General features: G+C 28.3%; 1 protein-coding gene across 1 annotated transcript; it reads right to left on the bottom strand.

Moving 5' to 3' along the window:
* Nucleotides 1-9,504: 9,504 nt before the first annotated feature.
* On the bottom strand, nucleotides 9,505-21,354 carry LOC107440139 (uncharacterized). The gene is made up of 2 exons (XM_043056485.3): nucleotides 21,171-21,354; nucleotides 9,505-12,102 (listed from the first exon to the last, which is right to left on the bottom strand). Exon 2 carries the CDS (start codon nucleotides 11,268-11,270, stop codon nucleotides 10,026-10,028), a length of 1,245 nt encoding a protein of 414 aa, XP_042912419.2. The 5' UTR covers nucleotides 11,271-12,102; nucleotides 21,171-21,354; the 3' UTR covers nucleotides 9,505-10,025.
* Between the last annotated feature and the right edge of the window lie 446 nt (nucleotides 21,355-21,800).

Raw genomic sequence — 21,800 nt, 5'->3', positions numbered from 1 at the left:
TATCAGGATTCATATGGTCTTTAAAAATGTAAGAACATCAATATTGTAAAAGTTATATTTAACTTAAAAATTAACATTTTGACACCAGATATTTTGAGTTAATGAAATTAAATATTTTATCTCTTAAGTTTTTGTGCCCCCATTTCAGTATCTTAAGGATCTTACGAGCTCTGTTTAAAAAGAGATCATCAGATATATATAAGAAAGCAAAAATAACCATAGTAGCAGTATTTGGTGGTAAATGTAGCTTATCGTAATTGAAGAATATGCTGTGCGACATTTTATGGTGAATTTGCGAACGTATAAGTTTCAGAATGTATCGAAACATCAGGATGCTATTTGCTAATCATCTTTATCCAAAGGAAACGATGTAACCTAAATATCTAGTAGAATGAAGCGATTTTTTAAACAACGAATCCTACAATTTGCAACACATTATTTCAATATCTTATTCTTAAACATAACATATTTCAATCTTTTTAAAATGGCACTAAACATTCAGCAATTCCTTGAGTTATAGAAAAAAGAAATATCGTAAATTATAGAAAGCCTTGTGAATGTGCATTAGAATTATTATACAATCTACATTTTATTTTTCAAGCACTTTTTTTTTCTTCAAACTTTCTTGCCTAGAAGACTCGATTAAAGCTGTAAAAATGATTATCCCTAAAATTTTGTATATAGCTATAATAAGTTATGCTCATTTTATTTTAGTATAAAATCCTCGAATAAATATAGTAAAAACAGTGTAATCTAAATAATATCAGATAAAAAGTTCATGTATTTAAATTCTAAAAACTATCATAAATAATTTATAAATCGATTCAAATTTACTTTTCAAAGGAGATTAAAATAATATTTCTTCGAGATATTTTCTATTAACAATAAATTAAGCCCCTCCGAGCAATCACTGAACATTATTTCAATTTTTTTACTATCAGAGATTGGTTGCGTAGCAACCTAGTAAAATTAAGCACTCCTCTTTTGAATTAGTCAATGGGTTATCTTAAAATATTTATTTGCGCAGGCGACTTTTTTTGGCGGTTTTCTGGACTATCGCCAAATATATTAACATATATTGCGGCCCAATTTACCACTCAATTTTTTTAAAATTTTGTCTACCCCCACTAATTTAAGGGTCTAGATTCCAAATATGTAAAAAAAATTATATGTTTATTCAGAGAAAGTACGTTTTTGTGTCTGATTTCGTAACTTAATTAATAGTTAGCACTAATTAATTAACATATTTGAGGTCACCCCCAGGAACCATTAAGATTGACACTTAGTTCGTGAAAATCCGATCATTAGAACGAAAGTTATTCAGGGTGATTCGTTTTTTTTTTTTTGCGGACTGTACATGGTGAAAAAGCATTTTAAAGCGTGAAAATTCAATGCATAAATAAACGCGAAATATAAAAAAATTCAATGCATTCAATACAAACACAACGTTTTTTAGACGTTTAGGTAGCGCCCAGAAGAAAAATATCAATTCAACAGCGGCTTTTTAAAGCATTCTCACTTCAATTAATTCCTAATGGAGTTTAAATTAAATATTGTCATGTTTTTAGTGCATGAATCTGAATTGAACAACCTGATAATGCTCACTCTGGTTATTGTTATCTGGTTGCTCACTACGTGCTCTTGCGCGCCGAATCCAATCAATTAAAAATGAAAACTGTTGCCAGCGCGAGAAAAGAAATATCATCGGTTTTATTGATACATACATACATACGTACGTATTAGCGTTTTATATAATATAGATATATTTTTTTTTCCTCGAGCAAATGTCAATAAACTACACTGCTGTCTGTAAGATATTAATAAATGTAACTAAAGAAGTATACAAAGAAAAATTTAGATTATTTTGAAAACTTTAATTTTGAAGAAATTTTTTGGTCCGAATTGTCATGTTTAAAAAGAATCACCCATATACAGCCTGGAAGAAAGCAACAAACTCACGCCAAGTCGATTATTTACAAAATCTGGAGATATCCAAATTGGGCCAATGCCAGTGTTTCGGAAAGCAAAAATAATTCATGCATTATGTGAATGCAAGTGAGCTTGGTGTAATTCCATTTCAGGTTTTACGATTTAACTACAGCTTTTAAATCGAATTTGTAAGCTATATTTGGTGGCAACTTAAAACAACGTGCACTTTCGCATAATTTGAATTGCGGGACATCAAATTCGAAGAGATATTTCCACACAGTTAAGTTTTTACGCGAGAAAAGAAATATCATCGGTTTTATTGATACATACATACGTACGTATTAGCGTTTTATATAATATAGATAGATTTCGTATTTGAAATTTTGTTGGAAATCGTCCACTGAATCAGAAAGAGAATACTCTCCAGTGTTTTGGGTAAATTTTGTCAAACTAAATTACCATTAAAGGGAAATTTTATCAAATTTCTCTTAGTTACTGAGCAACTGAAATTAATTTGAATAAATGAACTTGCTAAAATCTTTGATTATTTTTCTTCTTCAGACTATTTTTTATCTCCTTAAATTAAAATCTTATGCCGCATGCAAATTACACTTAAAAAACTGTCAACTGCTTTTAGTTTATGTGAATGCTCATTTTATTATAAATACTTCAACAGTTAATTTATTTTTTTAGTGTATTTTATGCTTTTTCTGTGATATTTAAATGTTTTCTAACCTTTTTAATTATCTGATTCCTTCAACAATTTTGCTTAATACATTAATATTATATTGTAATAAAAAAATAGTTATTATTATGACATTTTAAAAATTATGGTTCAAAAACATAAGATAAAAACTCATGAAAATAATATAAGTTTAGGGCTTGCTTATTTATTTTCTATGAATTTGTTATTGAATTCATTTAAAAACTTCTTAATCTTTTGCAATTTTGTTTTGAAAAATAAGGTTCATTGACTTGTAATTTAGATTCGAGATGGTCTACTTCGTGTTTTATGTAATTTAATTTGCTTTCAGCTTTTAATTGCTCCTAATTTATTTAAAAACAGAAAGAAAAAGAAAAGACTTTGGCAGGAAAACAGTTTTGTGATTGTTTTCCTAACAAAGTTTTTTCTCTTTCTGATTTCGGCTTATTTAATGAGCATATTATTTACTGCCTTTTTCAACTAATTTCGATTTAAATTATTTTATTTTAACTGAAAATGTTTTTCAAATTTCTATTTTGGCTTAGTTTTCAAATCTCTGTCATAGTTCTAAATAAGTTGAAATGCATATTAATCTTTATTTTCTTTACTTATTTTACACTTTTGTTTAATTTTGTGATAATTTTCATACTTATGGCAGAAAGGTTAGGATATTTCTTTCTTTATTTAAGGTTTTCGGCTTTTTAAATTGTTTAAATATTTTCCAATTTTATATCTATGAATTTTAAACTTCTATAATTTTTTTTATTTATGAGCTAGAAGAAATGTTTTGGTGCTAATTAGTTAATGTTTAAGCAAAGTTTATTACTTTTATTTTTTGTTCGATTTATTAAGTTTTTCTTCGATACTACTAACTTTTACGTCTGATTAAAATTTGAATATGAAAACCTAATAAGTATTTAAATTTGTAATCTTTTAAAATTCAATCACAAATGGTGTATAGAAAGAAAATCTTTTGTGCCTGTAAATTGACTTGTTTTTGTGATTTTTAAAATTGTTATTTAGGCTTAAATTATCTATTGTTTCTTGTGTGGAATTTGTAACAAAAATTGTAAAAAATCTCGCTTGCTTTTTGAAATGCATAGTTATTCCGTTTTGTAGAAGTTATTTTTCTCCAATCCTTTTTGAATTAGCTTCTAACTAATAATCTGATAAACAAAAACTTGTGACTTTAATTTTAAAAGTAGTATTTGTGCTTGTTTGTTATTGGTAAAGTTATTTTCTCCTTGTTTATTATAATTGTTAATTTTTTAGCAGCTGCTTTGACTTTTTACTATTATTTACTGTTTACAATTTTCTTCCTCAAATCTCTAAATTATTTTTAATGGTATGTTCCTAGCACTCCTATAAAATATGTAAATATGTCCAAACCATTTAATTTCATCCGTTATCATGTCAACGAACTCGTTAATTTCATGTTAACTGTTTCTTGCACTATTCCAACTAAAACAAAACATTAAAATTTTTGTAAGCAGATTATTTTTACTAATAATAGTTCCACAGTGTGTTTCAAATTTTGAGCGACAAATCCATGAGGTGATCAAAGGCATTGTAAGAATCAAAACATTATTGCATGGAGCTGAGAAGAACCATAGAAAACCGCAAAAAATTAACCTATGTTCTGAATTTAAAAGTGACAAAAAAGTAGAGTTCAGTTTAAGTTTGTCGTACTTAAACTAAGCATGAATTGCCGTTGTTTTGACAGGACATCAAAAACACTCCTGGCATCTTTAAGCGTGTTTGGGAATCGATTTTACGTTATTGTATACTGTGTAATGATATCAGCAGGCACCATTTTAAACAATTGTTGTATTGTATTACTTAGTCAAATAAACGGCTTAGGACCCGATGTTAATCCCCTTGGTACCTTTTTTCATTCCTTCGCATTTGTTGTTTGAATTGCAGAACATTCTGCACTATTACAGGATATTTATTGCAGAAAAATCTGTTACTACTTGTCTCTGCACCGCTTATAAAATGTTCTACTTAGACGAGTGGTTTTCAGAGTTCGTTTTGCAAATTTGTAATTGTTTCACTTAATTTTTAATTAAATACTAATCTAGAAATTAAATGCTATATATTATAGAAAAAGTGGATAACGCAGTCTGATAATGAATGACATTTTATTTAGGGTACAGTCACTAAACACAAAACAGTATTTCCCCATTAAGTAGTGACATTGAAAAAAAAAAAAAAAGTAGCTAATTTGGCTGGAAAATAATCAGATTGCAACTAAATCTACAGCATAAACTTTACCCTAAGCTCATAGTTGAAGACAAAGATTACTCTTTAATAATCACAGTTGAAAGGATAAATTATAACTAAAAACTATTGATAACAAGTATAAGGATAATATCACAAAATGTAATTTTAAAAAAATTGTTCGTTACGATTAGGTGATATAATTTGTGGGTGTTGTTACTGCTGCTCAACTAATTATCCTATAAATTTATATTTGTATATGAAACAACATTGTATATATAGATATTTCTATTTTGCAACGATTATTGTCATAAGCTTTTTAAAACTATTTCTCAAAAGCTTAGAAAATGATATTGATGTCCTTTGTAGATGGTTGTATCAATCCACAGGAAAGTCAATTGCAAAAGAATATTGAGTTGGCAACAAAACTAATGATTAAAAAAATATGAATTTTTGTGGAGAATGGTTCATTAATCAATTACAAATATTGCACAGCAAAATTAACAGTTAAGAAAACAATTAATCTCTACTAGAAGATAAATTTGTAATCAGTTGAGTCGAGAGAAAAAAATATTTCATAACAAAATTGGCTATTTAAGAAAAATGAATTCCTGTGAAGTAATTGATAAATAACTGGAAAATAATATTTGGTAGAAAAATGAGGAATAAAAAAAATATGGAATCTATATGAAGAATAAATTAATAATCTATTGCAAATATGAGTATTTAGTCGCAAATTTGAGAATATGAAATTGAATTAAATTCAAACTATCGTTAAATTATGTATTTTATTGGAATTATGTTTTTTATTTTTTTCCGTTTTGCTTTCTTAAGTATTCTGATATTAGAAATGGCATCCTCTTTTTTCACTAATTCTTAAATATAATTTTACATTGGTTTGCTAACATCCTGTTGTTATTCTTACAAATATATGTGTGTTTATCTACATAGCTGCCAACCTTAGGAATCAAAAATTAGGAACACGATATGCAACAAAATTATACGCACTAATTACAAGAGTAAGACAAAAAAATTAACTATTAAATCATAACATTAACAGACATATATTTAAATTAGTAAAACAAAACTATAAACACTATCTTTAGTGGGAAACTTATAATATTAATATTTTATAATTAGGAATACCGGTATAATAGATTAAAAACAAACATTACCTATTAATATATAATTATTTATCTCCAAATTATAAAACACAGGTAAATAATAATCTACATCATAAACAAATATTTCTGATGCAAGTGTTTAAATACTACAAAAAAAATGTTCAAAAAATAATAATTTAGTGAAATACAGCTATTGGATTAGTATTCTCCAATAAAAAGCTACTAAAAATTACTTTAGCACAATAATCACAGGATGCGTGCTGGTGGCGATCAGAACAAGGGATTGGTTTAAAATCAAAAATTTTATGAAAATTCTGATTTTTTATAAAAATATCGGAATTTCAGATTAGATTTAAAAATTAGGAACAAATCCGAAAAATTTTGAACAGTTGGCAGCTATGTATCTATAAGTGTAAATTAGTTTTCTTAACATAGAGTTCAAATATTGTACATAAAAGAATACTAGTTTGGCTCATACATAAGATATGTGAATAAATGATAAAAGAAGATCCCTGAAGGGATCTATGATAGCAGCTAACAGTAATTAACATATTACATTTAATATGACACAATATATCGTCGCTTTGAAACTAAACCGTGGTAACTAAAAAAAGCAAGTTTTTCAGGAGAGCGATTTTTAACTTTCCGCGCTAATGCTAATTGCGATAACTATTTATCTGCTCTCTAAATTAATTTTATGGAACTATGAAGATAACACGTTGCTTCTCTAAAAGGGTGATTTTTTTTGAGTTATAACGGCTTAGTTTCAAAGCGACGATATGTTCTAAAGTAACTGACTTTTAGGAAATAATCTTCAAAATTCTGTTGGTTCGCATTTTGCAAAATATTATTCAGAGTTTCATCTTCAACATAAATAAAAATTTTGTGACATGTACGTGAAGCTGGACAAAGCTAGGTCCTTTACTTCTTATTTCTTAACAGATTCCATGAATAAATTTGCTTAAATTTTTGCTTGATTAATGAAATAGCCTTTTAACTCCAGAAATCACAATTGTTTGATGTTAAAATAAACTATATTTCATAAGGAAAATTAATCGGGTTTTATAAATCTCAACAAAACTGGGTATGTATAGAAATGATAAAAAATGTGCTTTTTTCCTGCTGGAATATTTATTTGTAGCAACAAATTAATATTATGACCATCATACATTGAGAAACATTCAGGGGTTTAAAAATCAAACAAAGGAATTATGTATATAAATTATTGTAGTTGTTCTTTAAATACGGAAATCACAAATAAAGCTGATCTTTGCAACACTATAGGCTTTATGTGCCCATCACTTACAGTTGACACGCTGTAACCAACCTTTCAGAAATTTTTGGCTAGCTATTGTAGAATATAGCTACCTTGTCAAGTCTGCTTAAAAACTCCCAGGTTTTATCCGATGAAAGAAAAAGGCTTAGCATTATTCAAACTTGATGTAAAGTAATAGCTAAAAAGACGTATAATTAGATGCTGAAGTCATCAAAAATAAATTTTCAAGAATTAGAAATTAAAAAGAAAATAGATTGAGTAAAAATCATGCATTTTTTAATACTTTTTAAAGAGGCAAGCGTCGACAAATAAATAGCCTACACTGTTTTTTCTGATTCCAAATAGTATAGCAACGGTCTGCTACTAGTCTTATGGATGACCAGTCCAACTTGCCACAAGACTATCCCCCCTCCAAAAAAAAGGCATTGTAAGGACAGTTTCAAAGGAACACCTGCTACTAAATGATGGTCAAGATGTCTTATGGCATTTCTAATAAATGACAGCCTTACTGCAGTCATAACTGTTGAGTCTTGGTTTTGTCCAACTCAGCACTATCTGTTGAATATCAAATTCTGTCATTTAACGTCATGTGATTCTGAAATTGTGCCTTTACATAGTCTAACATGTATGAATGTTGAATTTATATGGATAAAGTTCCTCAATTCAATCCATTTTGCCTAATTCAAGATTAATGTCAGTTTTTTTTTTTTTTTTTTTTTTTTTTTACAAAATTGCTTCAGATATATTCAGTCCTGACTCAAATCATTCTAGCCAAGCTCAATTTTTTTTCACAATTGCTTACTGTGCACCAATTTGCTGTGTGAGCAATTATAATAATTATATTCTAAGCCAATGAATTTTTTTGAATGAATTATACATTTTGAAGCAAAATATACATTTAAAAAATTAATTATTTAGTGTATTCGCATCGAAGAACTGAAAGACAGTGTACCCAAACAAATGGGTCTGTTAAAAATCAATCTTTTTATCTATTGACACGTTTAATTGGTAATAAAAAGAATTTCAGCTCGCCAACCAGTTTCATAATTTTTTTTTTAGCTTAAACGAAAGATTTTTGCCATTAAAAACTTTTCTTAATACTGAGGAGTTGAAACTTAATTTATCCAAGTTTTTACTCAAATATGTAATTTATGTATGATTGGATATTTAGGAATGTATTACATCTCCCACTCTATAATAATTTTTCGCAATTCGATTGTCAAAAATATATTTTAAAATTTCCTCAATGCTTAAGGTGCAATAAAAAATTCCATATACTTTCTCAGTTAATATATTTCGAATTGGTTTAAAAATTATTTACTTCTTCTATGACCCAATGACTGAATACGTGCCACGAGTAAAGAGTTTTATGTGCCATCCCCCCATTTTGATCGTAAATATTTATTGCTATAATTGTTTTCAATTAAACAATAATTTTTGCAAAGAATATTTGCGATCGTAATGCAAATGGGTTTTCCATTAGAAATTTTTGAAATTAATATTTTCGATTAAAACGGATGACCTACTTACCTGCGAGCTACTATTAGTCATACTTTGATGGACAGTTTTGTTTCAATAAATATTAATGCTTTCAATCGAAATGGACAACTGACCGTCAATCTATTATTAGTCGTAGATTGGCGGTCGGTTTTGCTTTCATTTATAACTTGAAATGCATTGCATCATCTCAGTCACATTCAGCCAGCTGCTAAAATAAGGTTAAACAGAAGTTAAATTTTTAGTTCAATTAATAGACCAGGGGTGATTGTAAGCCCAAGTCAAAATTCCAGAAAATTCATTGAGTTAAAAAATTAAAATAAAGAAAAAAACTGTTTAATTGAAAAATTATAAAAAAAATTTAAACAAGGTTTTTTTCCTTTTTCTCAATATTTCTTAGTTCGCTTAAAAATATTTAAAATTTTACACATACCTAGAGAAGTAATTAAAATTTACAAATATGTCTTTCTTTCTTGAGTTTATGATTATAACAACTAATTACTGATAAAAAATGAAAATTAATCTTGAATATGAGCTTATAAAGTATCTCTCTAGTTCTCCTTTACAAACAAATAAAATAAACTGTGCTTTTAAGTTCCACCTTTGAAAATTTGATGTCCCGAAACTTCCGTAATCAATTATTTTTTGAAACGTCTGGACCTTCGATCTCCGGAAACTTCCAGATCACTGTTAGCAAAAATTCCGGAAATCCTGAACTTTTCCGGAGCACAATCAGCCTTGAATAAACATTAAAATTACTTCACAAATATTTATTTGCATGCAGTACAAGAATGAGATTTCTAAATTAAAATTCACTTATTATTCACAGCTGGAACACTATATTGTAAAAAAAAAAATTATTATAGTAAATTGCAAATATAAAGCTACACAAAAGCATGAACAGAAATTTGGAGAGTTATTAGAGTAAATCTCAAGGAAAAATTCTATTACCTAAGTTACAAGATAAAAGTTTCCCACCAATATGAGAGTGACACATTTTAGTTAGAATTATTATTAGTATTTTGAAAAACTCTTTATACATACAAGAATACAGTTTCTCACCAATATGAACACGCTTTGGCACAATCAGACTAATTATCTGGGAAAAACTATTATTACATTTATTAAAGAATAAAATTTCTCCACTATGAACAACACTTTGCTCTGTCAGCTGACTCTTTGCTGAAAAACTCACATTTCAAATGCTACAAGAATAAATTACTCATGAGTTTGAACACGATTGTGCAGTCAGACTAGTCCCTTTTAAAACAAATTCTTATAGATTACTGCAAGAAAAAGGTTTTTCTCTAGCATGAACGAGACTGTGCTCAGTCAACTGCTTCCTCCGTGAAAAACTCTCATTACATATAGTACAAGAATAAGGTTTCTCACCAGTATGAACATGAGTGTGCACAGTCAGATTTCTTTTCAGTGAAAAACTCTTACTACATATATTACAAGAATAAGGTTTCTCGCCAGTATGAATACGACTGTGCAATTTTAGAGCACTTCGCCGAGAAAAACTCTTATGGCATATACTACATGAATAAGGTTTCTCACCAGTATGAATACGATGGTGTATTATCAGATATCCTCTCTGTGAAAAACTCTTATGGCATATACTACAAGAAAAAGCTTTCTCACCAGTATGAACATGAGTGTGCACAGTTAAACTACTTCTGTGAGAAAAACTCTTATTACATATACTACAAGAATAAGGTTTCTCACCTGTATGAATAAGATGGTGTCTTGTCAGATGTCTCTTTGCTGAAAAACTTTTATTACATATACTACAAGAATAAGGTTTCTCTCCAGTATGAATATGACTGTGCACATTTAGAGTGATTCTCTCAGAAAAACTCATATTACATATACTACAAGAAAAAGGTTTCTCTCCAGTATGAATACGACTGTGCACATTTAGAGTATTTCTCTCAGAAAAACTTTTATTACATATACTACAAGAATAAGGTTTTTCCCCAGTATGAACAAGACTGTGCTGTGTCAGGTGTGACTTCCGTGAAAAACTTGCATTGCACATAGTACAAGAATAAGGTTTCTCACCAGTGTGAATGCGATGGTGGTATGCCAGACTGCCCGTACTTCTAAAACTCTTGGTACATATACTACAAGAATAAGGTTTCTCTCCAGTATGAACAAGACTGTGCTGTGTCAGGTGTGCCTTCCGTGAAAAACTCTTATTACATATACTACAAGAATAAGGTTTCTCACCTGTATGAATAAGATGGTGTCTTGTCAGATGTCTCTTTACTGAAAAACTTTTATTACATATACTACAAGAATAAGGTCTCTCTCCAGTATGAATACGACTGTGCACATTTAGAGTACTTCTCTGAGAAAAACTTTTATTACACATACCACAAGAATAAGACGTCTCACCCGTATGAACACGATAGTGCCTAGATAGAGTGCAAGACATTGTAAATCTCTTGTAACAAATGCTACAAGAATAAGGTTTCTCATCAGTATGCACACGACTGTGCTCTGCCAAATAACTCATTTGAAAAAACTTTTATAGCTTATAATATATGTACAAGATTTTTTAACAGTTTGGGTAAGATAGCGTTCGTTAAATTTTCCTTTATTGAAAAACTTTAAATTATTTTAAAATGTTTCTCACCAGGATTAACATGACAAATAGCTTTTATAATACTTCATAAAAAAATACGAATTTTTCCCTGTATAATTAAGATTGTGCTCCTTTATATAACTATTCTGTTATAAACTGTTATCACAAGTACTACGAGATAAGGTTTCTCATCTGCATGAGCATGAATGTATCAAGTAACTTGACCTTTTTGTGTAGAACTCTTATTTCTAGAAAAGTAAACTTTCTTAACAACATAAACCTTAGACCAAAGCAACTCACTGTCTACTTAAAAACTTATATTATATATAATCTCACATTGTATTTCACTGTGTATAGATAAATTATCTTTTTAAAGAGATTTACACGGTAATTTTAAAATGACTCGTGTTTAATTAAAAGTAATTTTTTGTAATAACTACAATTATAATTTCACATGAAAGTTTTTTTGTAGAATGAGTTCTGGAATTACTGTTAGGTTCTAATATTAACAGCCAATCTATTAAAAGGCAGTGGAAACAAAGAAGTACATGAAAGTTATACAATGGAATTAATAAAAAATATCAAGGAATAATGGCATTTAAAATATCATGGAGAATGATTATAGTCTGATAAGATAATAAAAATGTCTTCATTCACGTAGACAGTGGAAACAAATTTTAAGATCACCTTTTCTTGACTAAATTTTTTGGTTATCTTCAAATGCCATAAAATTCAGAGCAATGCCTTCCACTTTTAGGGGGACCTTTAGGGGGAAAATAGAAAAAGTTTTTCATTAACTTCATTTCATATATTCTATTATTACTATTAAAATAAAATATTTAAATCATGCCAACAAATACAATATTCTGCCCATGGACAAAGAAGTACTAAATAGTTTAAGTTGATTCAGGGGTAGATATCAGGGTTGGCAAGATTTTGCCGCAGGTGGAAAAAACCATGGTAAATACTGGTAAAAACCGTCCTGGCAAAAACAGGTTTTTGACAAGCAAATTGGCAAAAACCTATATTTATCAAGATGAGAGGAGAAAAACACGTTTTTGACACAAAATTATTCCTAAAATTGAAATATATACTATGAATATAAATAATTACAAAAAAATTAACAAAATTAAAATTCCATTATTAAATGATAATGTAATAATATATAATTTCAGTAGTTTAAAACATTCTTGATTGGAAAATTTGTGATTATTCTCTTTTTTTCCAGTGAAATGAACTTATTTTAAATTAATATAACTATAATTTAAAGCAAAGCATAAAATGTCTATCAACATGTGTAGTTAATTATTGTACAAATAATAATTTTTTATAATAAATAATAATATTATACCAGGGTTGGGTTTTTGACGTCAAAAAGTAGTTTTTGACATGACAAGGGTATTATACTGGTTTAAACCGTCAAAAATGTCAAAAACTGAAGTTTGCCAAGAAAATATATAAACTTCAAAACTACCAACAGTTGCCATGCATTAGATTGAAATTTAATTATACTATAGGTAATCAGCAGGTTTTAAAATATATTTTAATTAAAATTAAGATAAAATAACAGATTTAAAATCTCAGAAATTTATATTCAAATGCATGTGCAGAAAAATTTTGCACAAAAATTGTTTAAATATTTATATTTTGAAAAAAAAAAATTTTTTTTGATACTTAAGAAAATTAAAAGTTTATTACTATGCAATTTTGTCATATAAGGAACATATAACTAATATTTATAAGGAACTTACAAGTTATGTTGTATAAATACAAACTTGATACAAGTGTATAAATTTTTTTTTAATGTTATACCGAATATCTTTATTATCCAGTATGTTAATTTGAATTTAAAAGTAGTTATATTTATGAATAATGATAAATATAATTCATATTGTTTATTATATTTATTTATAATTATTACACTTATCATTTTAAAACAATTTTTATCTCTTAATTTTTTTTTCTCCACTTGTATTAAGAATACCAATAATGCATATCTTGAAAGCAAGAAGTAATTATTCAACAGCTGAATATTTAGATATTCAACAAAACTATATCGTATTCAGCAAAATGAAATTCACAAGTATTTGGATAAACTAAATTTTCAGCATAGTAAATGAATAGGCTGAATATACTGTAAATCGACACTAACTACTCTGTGTATTTAACAGAAAGCACTTAAATTTGTATTGTCTTATGTTAAAAAGATTATTAAGAAGATTTAAAAGAATATTAAAAAGATTTTTCTTTAAAAGAAGATGTCTAATGTACAAAACTGCTAATGTTTATCTTTAAAAATGTCTAATTTTTAGTATAATCTATACTATACGCTAAATTTGGTTATAAATAAATTTCTTAATAATATCACTGCAGATTTTCAATAACACATGAAAATGAATACATAATATTACATAAGATGTGAGTTTTAAGTACAAGATTTTGGTTACTATTCAAAATATAAGTGTTCAAAATTTTAAATTTATTTTTTCTAGAACATATTTAGAAACACTATCCCTAATAAAAAATACATAAATTTTATGTATTAATTAAATTTCACATATGAATATAGGTTTTTGACATTTTCGACATTTTTGACAGTGAGGTTTTTGACGTGACGGTTTAAACCATGGTTTAAACTGTCAAAAACTGTCACATGTCAAAAACCTGCCAACCCTGTATTATACAAATAATAATATTTATTTATTTGTAAAAAAACATTTATTTAAGGATTCTAAAATGAAAAGAGATCAAAAACTTTCAATCTTTTAAAAATTATTACCCTTATATTAATTATAATATGTTAAAAATAATTTTTTCATGTAATGTATCAAAATTATTATTCCTTATGATTGATTTAAATTTGCTTCTAGTATTTTATAATAATATTTAATCAGCAATTTAGATAATTTGGTTTTTGCCGGTTTTAACCAGGTTTTTTCCACTGTCCTGGCAAAAACCTCTTTTTGCCGGCAAAAACTCCAACCCTGGTAGATATTTAAAAAAAAATCCACTAATTAGAAAGATAAGTATCTAAAAAGATATAATTGCTAGCAAATTCACATTTTCACTGGTCTTTTTCAACGTTTTTATAAGATTTGCTTTAAAAATGTTAAGTGACTTTAAATGAAAAATTATAATACAAAAAATGAACAAGGTTATAATTATTAATTAAGCTACTTTGTGACAAAAACACAGATAAAGGCAAAAATAGCATACCACTCCTTTACTGTGCATTGCTACTACGAGGGATCGCTGGTGATATAGTAGTACCCTAGTCCAGATCAAATTTCAGTGGTGTATATATATGTAACATAAAATGTTTCTATTAATCTTTTTTATGTTATTTCTTTTCCATAAAACAATTCCTAATTAATTATTCCAATCGAAACACTTTCTCACACTTTTAAAAAGCCACATCCTGTTCCTAAATCTATTTTCGGATCAAGTATGCATTCATTAAAAGTAAGACATTTCCCTCTTTACTTTTGTGGGAATCGCGCAACCTACTTAATAAACCAATAGTAGTAATTTCTAAGATTTCCCTCTTTTCCCCAAATAGAGACATTTTCAGATTTTCCCTAGCAGAAAGACTGATCCTCGATAGTGTAAACAACATTTTTCGCTCGTCACTCAATAAAGAATGATCAAATAAAATTAATTTGCTTTTATTAAAGTCTTGTGTCTACTTTCCTACTCGGTTCGATTGCCACCTTTTACATATATACTATATACAGGGTATCAGCTACATTTTAGATTTACAAATTCATGACTTTCCATGACTAATTCCAAGAACTTTTCAAGACTTAACGAATTTATTATTTTCTCCAACAAAAACAGAATAATAAATTTAAAAAGCATTATAACAACATTAATTCAATTGATAGGTATAACCAAAACTGTTATACTCTGCATCTTCATATTTATTGATTTCTAATTTAAAAAACAGAGTAAAGAAAGAGTTGAAGCAATAAAATAGCTGAAAAAATAATAACTAAGCAAATGTTTTTTTTCTTCCTGTTCATCAGAAAGGAAAGAAATACTCCTGATTTTCCTGTTCTCATCTCGGAAAAAAAAAATGCCAATGACTGGCATGCTTCAGCTAGAATTTTAAATTGATAAAATAAAAAAAATAATAATTCTGAAATTACAGACGTTTAAAAGATACTTCGCTCTATAAATGTTTTTTCTTTCATTTTTTGAAAGAACATCATAATTTTTAAAAAACATGATAAAAACTGTTTATATTTTAATAAAATATGACTCTGAGTGGGGATTTTGTTACAAATTCAGATTGAAATGGGGGGGGGGAGGAGATTCCATTTTAAAAATAGAAATTTTTGGCGTCCTTAATCTCTTTTCATGATTTTTTAAAAAAAATTAGTTAAAATCATGACAAATTTTGTTCAACACCGAAATTGATGACCTTCCACGATTTTTCATGACTTTCCAGGTGCGCCGTACACCCTGTATATACCAATTTACTTATTTATTACTTTAAATTTATTTATTTTATATATTACAGGTATACTGTATATACCTGTTATATATAAAATAACATGTGATAAACAGATTTATTTTTACAAGTTCAGCAAGTTGGGGGTAAATATTTTTATTTAAGCAATAAGGCCAGGTAACAGTTTTACTACATCACAAAATGAAGAAACCTCAAATGGCCTATTCTTATTAGTTAGGACTGAAAAACTATTAACTTAAGCAGAGATGAAAATAACAGAGAGGCTATAGAGAGAGAGAATTCACAAGAGCAGCTACATTTATGATAAGCGATAAACATTAGGAAGTGATAAGCTAACACAGCTTTACAATATAGCATTCACCGTAATAAGGTCTGGACCAGGTCTGTTTTTAATATTCAGTGTTTCCTCTAAGCATTTTCCGGTAGTCGCGCTCACCCTGCCTGCCCCCAGATTCCATTAAACGCACATTTTGAGAAAATAAGCAAATTTCTTTATTAATTACATTTTTTTAGATAAATTAATAAATTTAAATTTCTTTAGATGAAAATTACATGAAGTGATGAATAAAAGAGATATATCATTTTATTCTTTTCCAGTTTAAATTTTTCATACATTCTGATCTGAGCATCTCTAAACAATCAAGATTAACTTTGAAAATTTTATTTTTACGCTTTAAGGCTGATCATTTCAATAAAAATTCAAAATTTTGCCTTTTTTGATATTATTTTTCAAAATATAACACAAGAAAAAAAGGAAAAAAAGTTACAGATAGATATTAAAATTACTTTACTTAGACTTCATAAAGAAACATATTATTAAGATTAGTTTTTTAAATAAAAAGGTGATAATTAATAAATCATAACAATTTAATTTATTTAAATCTTATTTGCTTTTCTGTAATCGTATGCATTAGTTCTAATCGTAATGCCGGCCAGGTGGTCGAATGGTTAGTGTGTTTGACTGCGAAGTCAATGGCTGCGGGTTCGAACCCCGCTCTGGGCATGGATGTTTCTCTCTGTGTGTTGTCTTCTGATGTGTGAATGTGGCCCACCCTATGAACGGGTATCTGGGGCAGTGTGTCGTAGGTAATGTTGCTCGCCTCCGTCACTTTGGTTCACAGGTGCCCACTGGGTATCGATAAAAGAGCAACACTTCCGGCATCTAAGGCGAAGAACGAAAGTTCAGTGCCTGCCGTTATTAAAAAAAAAAGTTCTGATCATAATAGAATGTAAAATTTGTGAGCAATTACATTTCCCCAAAAACTAATGGTTTAAGCTTGCACTTAAAGAAAAAGAGAATAAAAGAACAGGATGACCTAAAAAAATGATTCCGACAGAACAAAAAAAGACTTTTTAGCTTAATTTTTATATTTTTCATTAAATAATCATAAATTCCATTAAATAATAATAAATAATTAAAACTGCACAGAAACTAAGTCATAAACTTTGATCCGTGAACTATAGGTTGTGCATCTCTTTGGTAGGTTTTTTTTTAAAGAAATCCTAGCAAAGATACATTTACAACAGAGAAAATGCATTAAGAAAAGTGAGTTTAATCTCTTTTTATATGCTTATTTTTGTTCTATTTTTCACAAATACAGTAGCAAATATTACATTTTAGTTCTTTTATGAAGGAAGGTATTGAAAAGTTGAATAAAAACAAATTTAGCTGAATGCAATTAAAATAAATATATTTTAAGAAATGCTTTAAAAAAAAACAAGTGTCTTTCTCCACATATTTTTCAACATTATAAATTATAACTTTCCACTCCGTTATTTTAGTTTATGAAGATCAGAAGAGACACCGATCGGAATTTTTCAAGGGTTACTTTTTAATAATTTGGTATTGCACTCTACTCTTTCAAAAAGATGGTTTATCTCTCATTGACCAAAGCTATATGATTCTATATCAATCTACCAAGACTCATGAACAAAACTCATATTTTTCTTTTTCCACCTTTTCTCTAAAAAGTAAAGAAACAGACTTTATTTTGAATAATTTTTATTATTTTATACTACTTAAGTAACATTTGCGCGATAAAAGTCAATAACCTACAAGTACTCTTAATGTATAGGAATTCTTAAAAAAATTACACATTGCATGCACAAAAGTGCATTTATTTTGTAATTTAGGAACTTTATTTTGCATATTTCTTATTTTACATTACCTTTGTAACAATCAATCTAAATTTTTTTTTTAAATATGTATTTATTGCCCATGTATTTAAATTTGTTAATTTGGGCTTTCAACTACCTGTATTTAAATTTTTTTCTTTCTTTTTTCATATCGAAAGAGGTGAGTCGTATGGAGCATTCACACGATAAACCTACAAATATTCTTAATGTATAAAAATTCTTAAAAGAATTGATTTTTTTTTTTAAAAAAAAAAAAAATACATGCAAAAATATACATTTACTTCATAATTTTTTGCTTTATTTTGCTTATTTCCAACAATTTTTTACTACTTTAGTAAAAATCAATCCATAAAAACCAGCAATTGGCAAGTACTTTTAATTTATAAGAATTTTAAATATATATCAATCATCTTTTAAATTTATCTATTTTTATCAGATGTCAGTATGCGTTTTCAACTATCTTATTCTATTTTTTAAATGAAAGAGGCGAGTTGAATGAGGACAACGGTTGAAGTTTCTCAACCGCATTGATCAAAAAACTGCAAAATATCTCACTTATTTATATGAAATTATGCTTAAATGACAAATTACTTTAAACTGAAGAAGGAATATAATTATTCTTCTGGGACAAATTTTCAATGAGTTACAGCCTTTCATAGCTTTTGATATGCAAATGAAATGGCAGCAAACAAGCTCTTTCAGCAAAAATATAATTTCTTGTAACTTTCAAAGCTTTTTACTAATTGGAATATTATTGATATTTTTGAAATCAGCATTAAGAATCCTTTAGGTTTACAAATCTTCCTCAAACAGGGTTGCCACTCAAATCTGTAGAAAAAATTTCCAGTACATATTATGCAGAATATATTAAGAGAAAAAACACAATCACTGTGGGAGAGCTCATTTTAGGCAGAAAAAAGGGCAGGGTGCAAAAGTTTAAAAAAAAAAGGGCATTATTATTCTAAATAGGCAATAATTTCATTCTATGGGCTTTGCACGTTCCGTTCTATTAAAAAACATTGTCAATTTTATTTTTTTACTTTACTAAAAGTACCAAACCAATCATATAAATTACTAATTTTTATTAATAAATTAACAAATATATAAAGTCAATGAGCTAATTAGCTTAGTAATTTATTTAAAATGCATGCATATATTGATAAAATAATAAATGCATGTTTTTAAGTGTCTGTAGTTGTGATTTAATAATTAAAATGATTAATAATAATTATGATTTTATAATAGTGAAGTAACTGCAAACTTTCAACGACAAGTGCAACAAGGGGGTGTGATGGCTATTTTTCCTTTCCCATATAAATCTATGTATTGACAGCAATGACAAACTAAATAAAAAGAGTTGAAAATAATGAAGGGTTGGGGAAAAAAAGTGTATGGAGTCTATTACATCAGGGCACTAATTTACTTCAGGGACAACATTCTTTTGACTAAAAGGGCAGCAGGGTGCTGCGCCATGTTTACCCTGCCTAGAATGAGCTCTGCACTGTGCAATTGTATGAGTCGTATTGGGTATAATTGCTGAAAAAACTTAAGAAAAAATGGAACAGCTGAACATACTTAAAACAAATATTGCTATAGTAAATGAACTAGTTTAATATAGTTGAAACATCATCCTTAAATATCCCATAGATTGAACTATGAGTGGTTACGCAGTGTTTTCACTACAGCGCGAGAATCTCGCATATTTTTCTTTTTTTCTCGCATTAAAAAATTATTACCGCGAGAAATTCGCGCATTCTATAAACAAATTTCAAAATTCGCGAATTTCTCGCATTTTGAAAAAATTTCTCGTTTGCGCCATTTAGAATAAAATCCGTTTCACTTTTCTTCCTGGATCTTTTATTATTTTTAACACCTGCCCCATTATCTAGCTTCCCTATTTACCAGTATTGTTCAGAACCTTTAAGAACAACAGAACACCATCCTTCCGAACCACGGAACCTCTTTTAGAACGCATTTCTCTGCAACCACGTGTTTACCGTAGGTAAGGTTTCTTCATGTAAGACGTTCAAATTTTTTGCTCGTTAATGTAAGATGGACAAATACCTTGTAAAGCCAATATCTTCTACTCCGAAACGGACAAATGAAAACGAAACAAATGTGGGTAGAAACGATCAAAACGAAACAAATACGCATTTGAGCAACCTAATGAGAATAGCTGATGAAAAAGTAGATGCAGAACATTTTCCATGTGATGATGCAGCAAAAATATTCGATGGTTTAAAAATTAGAAGATGTTAAAATGAAACAAATGATAATTAAAGAAATGATTTTTTTTCAAGTCTCTTTGTGTTTTTTTTTTTTTTAATTTTTGAAATCTCACCCTGTTTTTGAGAAAGGGTGAGAAATTCTCACCCATTTTTTTCTGAGATGAAAACACTGGGTTACCCTTTCTTAAAGATGAAAATATGAAACAAAAATTCCTGCATTTTCCCAGTTTCTAAAGAAAAACTCAAAATTCACAGCATTTTCCCAGTTAATTGATTTTTAAATTTCCTGTGGAGTGGCAACCTTGTCAAAACCTGAGATAGAGGATACCATTTTTGAAAAACTCTGTCATTAGACTTGGAATAAAACCAAAAGGAATCTTATTTTTGCTGCGAATTTATTTTTATTACTTCACTTAGTTTTAATGTACGGGAAAAATATTTAAAAAATCAGTATGGGAAAAAAGAGTAATTCTTTATAAAAAAAAATTCTTAGAGTGAATAAATATAATAAACGGGGGAGATTTCCGTAACGTGATTTGTGGCAGAATAGTTGCCAAGTTTTGGCAACTTCAATGCAGTGGCCCGCGTGGAATTCAAAAAAAAAAAAAAAAAAAACATCACAGAAAGGGACCAATTTAAAAGCTATAATTTGTAGCATCCACATCTTTTCTTTTCTTATTTTTTTCCAAAAAATTTGCAAGTTTAAAATCTATTTGGCACCTTGGCGATTGTAGTTGAGAAACATATATTACGAACGCATTTCTAAGGAATATGAAAACAAAACTTTCGTTTTACATGACACATAATGTACATATATATCACTCATAAAAAATATTACTAAATCATCACAAGCAAACTTGAAAAAGAGAGAACTTAACTGCTAACTTAAATGCTAGCAGTTATGAAAAAAACTTAAATGCTAAAAAAAAAAAACTCTTAAACTGTTTAATTAATTTTCACATTTAGAATTACACACCATGCATGAATACTCACCCCTACTTTTATAATGTAGACGATATTGTTTCCTTATTTTAATTGCTTTTTTTCTTTACACAGTAATGAGGTTTTCTTTCAGCACGAAGAAGATAAAATCATGAATTAATTTGTGAAAATTGGCTTATTCCTCTATGGCTTAGCATGGAGAGACAGCACAAAGTCAAATTCAAAATTTTGTTTTAAAATAAGATGATGAAGACTGCTGTGCAGTTTTCAGAGCTCTTTGCAGTATTTTGCTTATAGCTCGCTTATCAATTACGTAGCGTGAAGGATGAAGTTTATTTGTGATCACAACGCACTAGTATGCCCTCTGGGGAAGACACCGATTCCATGTCTTAACCCTCCCCCTTTTCCTCTCATCCTCTTCTTATCTGTATTGGAATGTACTTCGATATTTTCCTTTCTCTTAAATTTTTTCGCACTTAATTGTCTCAAATAATTTTTAAAATGTCTTAGATGCTTTTTTTTAGAGCTATGTTCAATATAGTTTTCAGTTCCATGATGCATCCTAATTTAAAAGTTTATGACCTATTTGAAAAGCAAGAGAGAAACTGACGTTTCTCCACACGCTAATTTATATAATATATCGTCTAATTTATCCAATCGTCAAATTTATATTATATATCC

Source organism: Parasteatoda tepidariorum, chromosome 9 (assembly GCF_982258835.1).
Source record: "Parasteatoda tepidariorum strain Cologne lab strain chromosome 9, Ptep-v5.0, whole genome shotgun sequence".
Classification (NCBI taxonomy): Eukaryota; Metazoa; Arthropoda; class Arachnida; order Araneae; family Theridiidae; genus Parasteatoda; species Parasteatoda tepidariorum.
Note: the sequence above shows the minus strand (reverse complement) of the source record. Positions and strands in the feature narration are given on the sequence as shown.